The sequence below is a fragment of the Ammospiza caudacuta genome, chromosome Z (assembly GCF_027887145.1).
Source record: "Ammospiza caudacuta isolate bAmmCau1 chromosome Z, bAmmCau1.pri, whole genome shotgun sequence".
Taxonomy (NCBI): Eukaryota; Metazoa; Chordata; class Aves; order Passeriformes; family Passerellidae; genus Ammospiza; species Ammospiza caudacuta.
Window position 1 is genome coordinate 70,791,410 of NC_080632.1, and position 12,011 is coordinate 70,803,420.

Sequence of the window (12,011 nt, forward strand, 5' to 3'; positions counted from 1 at the left end):
ATTTGTAGCCCTGAACCTGGTGGGCTGTAGACAGTCACCACAGACAACCCAGTGCACAGCACTTGCCACGGAGGGGTAGATCCTTAGCACTTGTGTCTGAGGAGCTGTCAGTGGAGTTCTGACTCACTAACAAAACACTCTAACCTGTTGCAAGGTGATCCCAAGCATTGTTTTCCTCAGCAGGTCAAGGCTGTTGCTAGAGGCTGCTGTTAGCTGGTGCTTAGGTGTTGCCTGGGCTTAGAGATCCACATCCTGTGTGCAGAAAATACTCCACAGCAATTTATGAGCATGGCTGCATGAGTACAGCTGCCTGAAATGTGTTAATGCAGCTTACATGAGAGTTTCGATTTCTTTCCTTTCCCATCTTTCTTACCCCTATTTTGCAAGGCCACTATCTAGCTTATGAAAGACATATGGGTAGATTGAATTATACAACTCTGATAAAATATTGTGTGTTTGTGTATTTATATATATATATAATATATGATAATCAAGTTATAATTTAAACAGGAATGGTATTAGAAACATTAATAAGAAATATATTCAAAACTAATATTATGGGTGATATTGATTGGTGCAATAAATGTAGTATTCAAACAAGTGCTTTAAGTATTTCCAAAAATGGTATGTTTTTCTATTATTCCTTTCACAGACAGATATGAATTTGGCATACTGTAACATCATGGCAGTGTTATGTTAATATTTACCTTTTACTTTTTCTCTTTTCTTGGCAATGGCTTTTGTCATATTAACCATTTAACTGCTGTCTCTGTCCTTTTTCCACATTGGAATTTTGTGTGGGTAATCTTATAACTTGCTTCATCACTTATCAGAAATTTCTATGGACTTAGATATTTATTTCAGATAGCTTTTATTAAATCAGGAGTTTTCTGGTCAGTCCTGATGGTCGGAGGTGGAAATGACATTATATAAATTGCCCACAGAATAACAAGCAAAAAAATACAGAACTATATTAATACAATACAGGAATATATTAATATATTAAAAGATTATTGCCATATCCATTTATGGATGGTACTTTTATCAATATTGATGATAAAATAATATTAATAAAGTATTAATAAACTATTGACCGAGTATTAACAACTACTCAACCAGTTTTAATATTGTGCAGAAAATTTATTCCCTGAAATCTGTGACGTATTTATGACATGTGGTTGTGGTGGAAGGATTTTTTCCTCAAGTTTCTGTGACCAAAGACATTTATCCTGCAGTTCTGGCATCTCGACACTGTCTTGCCATGTCTTGAGTCAACCATCATCTACTTTACCTACACCAAAGTGTTTTCTGGTCTTCTATTTCAAAGTTCCTGTTACTCTAAGCAGCAACACTAGGTTCTTTGTCCTAATGGAGAGTGCTAGGTGATCTCACTGCTAGACCCCTGTGCTAACTGTGGGTCAAGGTGCCTTGACACTAGGAAAAAATCACAATCTGAGCTCAAAATAGCCAGTACAGTGAGTCAGAGCCTGGCATGTCCTTGCAGGTGAGAACAATTAAGATCTCACACTCATGCCTAGAATGCAATGGCACTGGGAGCCACTGAGAAGGGAGTGCACTGGCCCACCAGCATCAGGAGGGTGGGCTCAAGGCACTGGTGGCACAGCTTAGCATGGCACACCTGCTTCAGCACTGACTTGAACCCAGAGATCACAGAGGGTCAGGCAGAGAAGGACAGGTGCTGTTAGCTTTGGACTGTGTACTGTGTCATGCCCACTCCAAGTGTATAAAGCACTTATTAGCAACTTATCCCCCTCTTTTCAACAGCTGTGCATTTATTGGGTCTTTTCAATGACAATTTCCTTTCTGCTTCAAGGTTAACCTACAGTTAAAAAAGAAATTAAACCACTTTGATCATTTTACCAACAGTGCCCCAGAGATGGCAGGCTCTAGAGTAGTACAGATCTGGTGCCCCCACAGGTAAGACCCAGGCTCTGTTTTGCATTTGTGAACAGAGATAAGTACATCAAATTTCAGACAGAGGTCCTTTTGTATGTCCTAAGCACACAGAACTATCTGGGTGCAATTCTGCGCAATGTGCTCTAATATCACCCTACTTGAGCAGGGAGATTGGACCATATGACCCCACTGCAGTTCCTTCCAGCTTTATCCATTCCATGATTCTTTAACTCATTTGATTTATTATGACAGGGATTTTTTTCAGTCAATTTCAAAAAGCCCTGCTATTGCTTTTGTTTGTTTGGTGGTATGGATCGGTTTAGTTTTTGTTGGGATTTTCCTTTTTTTGGCAGGAGAGACTGAAGATAAGTCAAAGAAAAGTTAATTAAAGCTGTGATTTCCAAGATATTTTTAATTCAATACACTATACGTACTAAATCCAAGGATTGGTTTACTTCTGTCAGGCCATGTAACAGAAAGGGCCTGCATTGTTACCAACCCTGTGAGCATGGGAAACTCAGGTAGTTTTCCACAAGTCATTTAGGGCTGAACCTCCCTTCTACTTCAGACAGGAAGGACCACTTTACAACAGCATATTTTTATGACATGAAACAAAATAAAACTGCAATGAAGAGAAAGTTTTCCTCTCCAAAGGAAGTGAATTTTAAAAACCTTGTCATGGTTAAGTGTGTATGTGATTACTCATCTCTTCAGGATAATGTAATAACAGCTGTCCAGTTTTAGTTCAGACATCTATCAATCTGGCAGCTCTCAGCTTTGAAAGGTAGGTTTATTCACTAAAACATACAACAGACAGCAGGTATATATGTGTTACTAATATTGTTGCACTCTTTCTTCTCCTGCAGATATTTATAAACAATGAATGGCATGATTCGGTCAGTGGTAAAAAATTTGCTGTCTTTAACCCCGCAACTGAAGAGAAAATCTGTGAGGTTGAAGAAGGTGACAAGGTAGGGTTTTCTTTCTTGCCCTTAACTGTAACTTTAATTTCAGTGTATCTTAAAAGTAGGAAGGCAAGCAGCAATCTGTGTAATGTAAAACCACCTCAGATGGACCTACTTCATCCTGTATACCTTCTTTCACAAACTCTTTTTTTAATAAACCATAATATTTTTTAAAGAGACGCTGAAAAACTGCTTTACCTTAGGCTCATATGAGAAAAGTTCTGAAAAAATATTTTTACTGATTTGTTTTACTAATATTATTGTTTCTTTTTCTAATCTGTGGTCATTGACATCTAAAAATTTAGGTGGGATTTTATTTTATTTTTCTGATATGTTTTCTTCATTACAAATTAATATAATCTTGTCCACGACACATTGATATAAGGCTTTTCCTTATAGAAAATATAAAAAGGACAAATACCTACCATTTCCCACAAATTCTGTGATGATCACTACCATGAGTATTTTTAGCTATATGTAGTCTCAGTACTCTCCCCTACAAATATTTTGTTTTGTGAAAAATATATTGAAAAACATATAGTCCTAAAAATTACTTTCAAACTGAAGTTAGCCTATCAATTGTCTCTAATTTCACAAAACTGACCCCCTTAAAGCATGTTGAATCAATGAAGCAGATGACTAAAAATATTGTTCAAAACTGCAAAGAATTTTTTTTTTTATTCTTATGAGATTCTGTAGTGGAAAGTTTCAGATAGACGCAATCAAAGATATAATGAAAACCTAAGCCCTGATCTCTGTATTTTTGTTACATTATGTGTTTTTCTTATGAACAGGATTTGCCTAGCGCTACTATATAGTTTAAATGTAAGGAAGGTGGTAGTTTGTTTTTTTTTTTAAATAGGATAGACAATGTGCTTAACAGTATTAAAAGTACTGACCAAAGAAAGGGGTTTTTTTATATATTCTGAGAAGGAAAATACAATAAATGAAGGTTTTATTTCCACTTTATGAGATGACTGTAGCTGGAAATAAAGCTGGTTTTATAATTATTGGTCTGGTCCTTGCACATATGTATTTGATTTTCTACAGTTCTACTTCAAAGTTAATCTTGCATCCAAAAATGAAAGGTTTTTTCACATTTCTCACTAAATGATATATTCATTTTAGTCAAGAAATGTGCATCTCTAGAATGTTGTGCATAAGTAGCATTTTTTTAAGCTCAGCATCAAAATGTTAATCATGTTTTTATTGAGTAGAACAAATGTAAAATTTGTAAGTTTTTCTGTGTTATAAGTTCACCAAAAATTATGGCCAATATAATAAGCACATGCTTTTTTCAGGATCCTTTAATTTACTGTACAGAAATTCACACTGAAATAAAATTCTTTTTTGAGAAATACACTCAGAATCATCTTCTCATTACGTCTTTCTCACTCTCGTCTGTAATCTCATCTAATAATCTTTGTCTCTAATGTTGTCTAGTACTTGAGCAATAGTGACCACAAATTAGCAAGGTCATAATGATGTCACATTTAAACATTTTCTTTGAGAAACATGTCTGAGAAAGTCTGACTTTTAATTATTTCACCTGGAATGAAATAATTTTAAAAAATCAAAACACCTGAAGTTTTTCAAAGGTTTTTCTTTTCTTTAATGCCACTATAAGTAGTGCTGAGACACTGATAATTTCTCATCTCTACATTAAATTGCTCATAACCTGCAACTGTTCAGTTATCATTCAAAAATTTTGTAGCTTTCTTTCCTTACAAACTCTCCAACAATTCATTAAATAAAAGAGATAATACTATTCAAAACACAGGTTTGCTTTCTCTTCAATAATTTTGCAAACTAATGTGTAATGACAACTGCTATTAACTAAATTGCCTAGTGAATTGTGCAGATCTAGTAAATTACACAGCCTTTATGAACCTAATATGCAAGAGGCTAGACTTCAGATAATGAGCCAAGAGATTTTAGGAATTTAATTTGTGCATACAATAGGGTTGACAAAGGGCTGTCCACTGCCTTGCAGTGGTATTTTAAAAAACAAGAGGGGATTACAAAGAACAGACATATATGTGGGTGGGAACTGTTTTCTTCCAGTTTGATGGCTCTTTCAAGCTACATTCCTAATCCTAAAGGCCCCTAGTAATAATAAAGCAGCTCACCTAATAGTCAGCATATGTAAACTAAATGTACTTCTGTAAAAAATCTAAATTGGCTCAGAAAGGAGTTTTTATACTCATAGTGTAGATTTATGTAATGAAATTAAATTTCATACAGTTGAAGAACAATTTTTTTTATTACTTTTCATTTGCAGCCCTCTCTTATTCTTATATTATTTTTCTCAGTTTTTATTATTTCTGCACTTCTAGTAGAATGAACACCAGACAATGTAGCTTTAATTTACATCATTCATGTTCATATGATATTTTTTTCCCTTCTCCTTTTCCAGTTAAGTCCAAGCCACCACCCTTGAATCCTATTGCAACAATATAGAAAATTTATGACAGGGGTCACAGATAGTGATAAGGTGATTCACAACATGCTAGAGATTCTGGAGAAAATCAGTCTTAATTTGGTATATTTTAGGTACCTGGTGTCAGTATCTGATACTGACTGGTCAGTATCACTCTATAGAAATGGCTGTGTTATTCATATAGTTCCTTCCTATCTTTTCCAAAATTTCCTGGAAAAACTTTTGGAATTTATGTGGCTTTCTGCCTCAAAGGTCTGTTCTGGGCTTTCCACTAACACACCATACTCACAGCTTCTTAAAATTAGTTGATGTCTACCAATATCAGTTAAAGATTCAAGATCTAGTTCATGTTTTAAACAATTGACTATAGTGTTGACTTAGTCAAATTTGCTGATTTAGTCAACCTTGCTAATTATTCCCCTGGAGGAGATATTGACAAATAGCAGTACAAAAAAATGTTTAAGATATCCTTCAAACATTGCATGCAAATTTCTCTGGGAGATGTAGCATATATAGTAACTCCTTTTTATTCTTTCTTTCCTCAAAATTTTCCATTTCTTACAAAAAATCAGTATTAAATCTCTTTTTTATGTCACCAATTTTTGTTGGTAAATTTTACAAGAATATTAAATTACAGAAGAATTCCAAATACTAAAAGCCTTTTTTCAAGAAACTGTAATTGTTTTTCCTTAAATCCTGGAATACTCTTTGCACAGAATAGTTTCATTGTAGATTTTTCATCCATAATGGAAGCCAAATGATAAATTACAAAATACGCTAAAAAAATATCAGTGGACCAACGAATTAGCTGGTATAGACAAAGACAGTGCTTAGACTTCAAAATACGTAGGCTTAGCTTTTTTAACATGCCTTATTTTTAAAGTAATTTTATACATAAATATTTCTTAAAACTTTCCAAAAAAATTATTGATTTGTCTTCCTTAATAATAAATTTGTGTTCTTTTTATGAAATGTCCTAAGGAACAGGCTTTTCTAACCTGGTCTTCATTGCCCTGTAAAATACTTTCAGATGAGAGGCAATTAAGCATTTACCTTACAGACCCAGACATTTCTTTCCAAATGAAAGAGATTAAACTATATCATTAATGCAAGTGCTTGATATATAGGAAGAGCTTAAAAATCTAAATTTTAAAAATAGAGTTCTCTATATATATTTTTATTTTGGAAATTTGAGAACCCATCTGTTTCTCATAGAATTTTACATTCCTGAAATAGCAACAGAAGTGTTTGAAAGAAAATAACCCATATATTTAACATTACTGGTACTAATTTTTATTAGATTGGGGTTTTTTTTCTCTTATTTCAACTTTATGTCGAACTTATGCTAAACTTTACACATTGAACAGCAAAGAAAGGCTAATGACAGAACCAATTATTGATCACATAAGTGTTTTTGTTTTCCTCACAGGCAGATGTAGACAAGGCAGTGAAAGCAGCTAGAAAGGCTTTTGAGCTCGGGTCAACCTGGCGCACAATGGATGCTTCAGAGCGAGGAAGGCTCTTGAATAAACTAGCTGACTTGGTCGAAAGAGATCGTCTGATTCTAGCTGTGAGTATGATATGTGAACAAAAGGACACGGAGAAAAGTCCTGATTTTTACAGAGAGATATTAGAGAGTTTAATATGCCTACTCTTTGGGAAGCTGGGTTGTCTCATTACTTGTTTTTTTCTCTGTAGCAAATGGACCTCTCTAAGCCGGCCTGCACTCTGGTCTATTAACACCCCATATCCACAAAGTACTTGAGTTCTGATTCGCTTTAAAGTGATACTTAAGCTGCCTTAACTTAAACCACAGTAATTTGAATCACTGATTCTTAAGAGCACGCTAACGTTGATCCCATGGTTAATACTTGTCTAAACCAAAGGCTGAATCAAGGCCTAAACTCAAATCAAAGCCTGAATCAAGGCCTAAACTCAAATCAAAGCCTGAATCAAGGCGTAAACGCAAAGCCTGGCTCCATGCTTATAGATGATACAAGTCAGAACTGGGAAAATTTGAATTTCATGACTCTATATTTTCTCATCACTAATCCGTCATTAACTCCAGCTTGCAACTAGCAGTGAATGATAAAGCTTAAGGAGAGCCAAAGACAGCAATGGATTATTTTAAAAAGAGCAATAACATGAGTGCTGGGGAATGATGCCCTCTCCTTACAAACCGCTGTGTACTGGCTATTTTACCATACTTAACAGAAGACACATAACTTGTAATGTTTTCACCTACACATTGTGAACTAAGGCAAGAAATTACATATAAAATAGAAATACATCACCAATTTGATAAAGGCTAGTATCCTCTCCTCCTTGCAATAAACTCCACTTATGATATTATTATTAAGGTGACTTCTCTGCTATTTCAAATGCATTCTGGAATTAAAACTTAGGAGGGATAATTGTTTGTGCTGAAGATGAATCCCGGTTTTCTGTAAACAGCATAAAAATTTAGACAAGGAGGAGTATCCAGCATTCAGGATGATCACTCAGACTGATCTAGTTTGAAGTATTTATCCATTAGCCCCAATATTCAGGGGCGTGGAAATTAATCCAAACCACATTCCTTAGATTTGGCTGAAAAGCGACACTATTTAGAGACTCTCTTCTACATAAATATTTATTTTTCATAAGGAATTTTTCTCACTTAAGAATTCTAGATGGCTCAGATCTTTCCTTTGCACATCAGACACTCAAGGTGTAATTAGGGTATTTTTTACAGGACTTGAGCTTGCTGATATTGTATTTACATCAGATATTTGCACCATCTCCTTCCTAATGTCTTGATCTGTGCTTGCAAAATATTTAACATAAAGTAGAACTGATTCATATGGGTGAGAAGTTTTTTGAGTAAACCTTACCACTCCAAATGCACTGTGACCATGCTATCTGCATAGCTCAATACAAATAAAACATCATGAAAATTTCTCACTTTGAAATTGCTACATTCAGGTTTTCAAATTGTGTTCTTCAGAGGGGAGTAATCTAAATGTTTCTTCTAAAGCTGAAATCCTCAAAGTGAACTTCCTAAAGCTAAATTACAAAGCGTAAGCAAAAGAACTATTATCAGGATTTGATATTAACTGTTTAATTTTGCTGTTGTCTGCAGACAATGGAAACCATTGATGGTGGGAAGCTCTTTTCCACAGCCTATCTAATGGACTTGGGTGCCTGTATCAAAACTTTACGCTACTGTGCAGGCTGGGCTGATAAAATCCATGGGCGTACTGTTCCAATGGGTGAGTAGTTCCGAGATAACAAAGCTACAGAACTGAGGCCAACACAAGCTGTAAATAACTGACTTTTTTCTAAAAGTTGTGCAACACAGAAAATATTTTCGAAAGTTTTTAAGGTAGGTTATTAAAGAGTTGTCATAGTTCTCAGTTTAAACATTGAGTGTAGGTCTTCACGTTTATTTCTTGTTCACACTACTAACAAGTATTGTTTATGAATAAAAAAATTTTAACCTGTGCAAACATCTAAGAAATGTGGTAGGCTCTTTTGCATTGCAATGTATAGTTTATACAAGGCTACAGTAGTGAGGCCTGGGTGTCTACATATTTAAGCAAAGATTAGCACAAAGCTGTAATATTTACTTCAGTGATGGGATAATGTGTTAGGAAAAGTACTATGAGATAGGAATGAGGAAACAGCACTTGCTAAAATTTCATTCCATTCCCTTTCCCATTAAGCAGCTCTATGAAAACATTGTCTCTCTAGCTACCTCTCTCAGCAAGGCAAAGAAAAGAATGGTAATAAAGAAGGAATTAAGGAAAAGGTAATAAAGAAGGAATTAAGGAAAACTAGAGTGATAAATACTTCCAACTTCTTTGCCTCCTGTAGACCTTTATACTAGGTTTAATGGAACACATATTTATGTGAATCAAAGAGAATTTTATATTTAATGGATTTGATTTAAGCTGAGATCTAATATTAAAAAATGTCTGATATATACCTAGGATTTAAAAGAGAAGTTCTTGAAAGAAAAAAAAAGGTGATAAAAGGAAAAAGAAATGAGGAATGCTTATTGGTGTACTGTGCATACCATATTGAGAAACAGGGCTGTCACTGCAAAAAGACAGTCAGACTGGAACAATCAAACCTTGTAGCTATGAAGAAAGTAGACCTTGAATCCAGATGTACTTTATGGCTTTTTGCATAGTTAAGATTTTGAAAATATCATTTATAAATAAAATTGTGTCCAGCTAAGTTTGGTACCCTAGTTTATAATCTTTGTGATTTAACTGTTTCTGATTTAACTGTTTCTCACAAATGCTTTGTCTGAATGACTAATTTATTTCTTTTTCCCATAGATGGAAACTTTTTTACATTTACTAGACATGAGCCTATTGGGGTGTGTGGCCAAATTATTCCTGTAAGTTGGAACCATTTATGTAAATACAAATGTTCCTTGCTACAAATGGAAATGCATTTGAAATTTTGCCTATGCTAGTGCATAGTAGTGAAACATTCCTAACCAAAAGTTTTCAGGTCCTGAAAGACAGAGATGATCCTGGGATCTGTAATTCTGATTCATCAGTGTGTGATGAGTCACTTTGGTCCAACCTTGTCCCTCTCCTCCCTGTACATGGAGAGAAAATAAATCTCAAATAGAAGTTTGATTTACAAAATAATTTGAAAAATGAAATTGCGTTTTATTGAAAAAATTAGAAACAAACATGGAGGAGAGTGTAATATTTACATTCTATTATATTTAAGCCTATAAGCCTATTAACAATAAGCTCTTTAAGACCTAGAATATCTGTTATGCTCTTTAAGACCTAGAATATCTGTTATGCTCTGTACAGCATTCAGACAGCTGGATCTTTGTTTATGGCTAAGACTCATTCACCATGATGGTGGTACAAGTTACAACACAAAGAATGTGTCAGACAAAGCCCCCGTTTGGCACATCTGAATTCCCAGTATTGAACTTGCTCTCTTCAACTAAGTTTCAAAAGGGCTACCTCAGTCTGATCATTCAAAATATTTGAGGAGCTCAAGTTCTAAATTTATTTGTGAAGTCTATGTAGTTTTGGTGGGTGTCTGTGAAAATAGTTATATGCACTAGGCTCTCCTAATGCACCCACCACCTTGCACGCAGTAGTTATGAGCAGCCTCACCTGGTGTGCTTGACAACTCAACAGATTCTAAAAGTCATCTTGTCTATAAGGTCTGCTCAGACATGCAGGTCCTGCTCACGTTCCTGACATTTTTAAGTTGATCTTGAAAATTTGCTTCACACACCACATTGGTTTAGAGAACATTACTTGAATATGGTTGTATCCAGTCCCTAGGAGAGCTTGGGAAACTGCTGGTTTAGATCTTCTTGTAGGTCAGACACAAGGCATTTCAAATGAAATGCTCAATCAAGCTATGACAAAGAGCTAGAAACACTAGACGTGGCCATTTAAAATATAATTATCTCCTGGAAGTACAAGCAGCAGATAGTACAAATACTGACTTCCCTTATAAAATGTTAAGTATTTCTTAGTATATCTTCATTTTCCCTCCATCGAAATATGAACCAACAAACTGCAGTTTTCTATATAAACCAAAACTGTGAGGACTATGTGTATGTTGCAAGCTACTTTTGATAGCTCACCATTTCCACTTCCTTTCACTTATGCAGTAGTATGTACAACTGCATAGGTTGTATGTACAACTTCAACAATGAATATGCAGAAAACCTTGGAATCCCTCACTTTATATTATTTATGCTCCCATTATTTTTGAGGCTGGGGTGAGTCTGAAAGGAGAAAAGGAGAGAAAAGAAAAAAGTATTGCATGTATATTCCTCCTAGCTACTCTAACATAATAGGTAACTCTTAACTGCCTTTTTCCCCATTTCAAAAAGGTATTTATTGAGCTGAGGTTCATGGCCTCAATGTCACCCAAACCACAGCAAGCATTCTCAAACGTACTAAGCTGTTTTCCCCTGGTCATGTTGTCCCTCACACTGCAGAACATGGGGTCCAAAGCATTCAGCTACTCTTCCATCTGCCTGAACTGCTCGCAACAGACAGCAGCCAGTGAAACCTCCAGGGGAGAGGGCAGGGGCAGCATTATGTGTCATTACCTTCTTTCCCTTAGAAAGCTGAATTGGTGATGGATGTGACCATTCAACAGCAAAACTCCCAATTGCACCACTAATCCAACAACTGCCTGTAATACTTAGTTAAAGGAGTACACTCATTGTCTCTTGAGCTTGTAACTAATACCTTGGATCCCCCGGACTTACACATACACAAAATCCCCAGTTTGTACTACATGGCTTGCCAATTGCTTTTTTCAAAACATCTTCTTTCTGAAAGGATTTCAACAAAAAGCTCAACCACCCAGCTGAAAATTTTCACTATTATAATAGAAAAAGCTGAGGTATTTTGGTGATGTATTAGAAATAGGATACACTTTCTCATCTGTCTTTCAGTGGAACTTCCCACTGGTTATGTTCATCTGGAAGATTGCCCCTGCTCTTTGTTGTGGAAACACGGTGGTTGTCAAACCAGCAGAACAAACTCCACTCAGTGCCCTTTACATGGGATCCTTAATTAAAGAGGTAAGTCACCAACAAGAGGGTTATTTGCCCCTCTCAGAAGCGTAAGAGTACACTGCAGCTGAAATGCCACAAAGGTAATACAAGACAGGCTCATGGCATGCCTAGTCTTGCACTGTGG

General features: G+C 35.5%; 1 protein-coding gene across 1 annotated transcript in view; it reads left to right on the forward strand.

Moving 5' to 3' along the window:
- The window catches only part of ALDH1A1 (aldehyde dehydrogenase 1 family member A1), a 29,021-nt gene that overhangs the window by 4,507 nt on the left and 12,503 nt on the right, over positions 1-12,011 (forward strand). Inside the window, exons 2-6 of the mRNA XM_058823454.1 lie at positions 2,784-2,888; positions 6,752-6,892; positions 8,444-8,573; positions 9,648-9,709; positions 11,765-11,893. Coding sequence (XP_058679437.1) covers positions 2,784-2,888; positions 6,752-6,892; positions 8,444-8,573; positions 9,648-9,709; positions 11,765-11,893 — 567 coding nt within the window. The remainder of the gene's footprint in view (positions 1-2,783; positions 2,889-6,751; positions 6,893-8,443; positions 8,574-9,647; positions 9,710-11,764; positions 11,894-12,011) is intronic.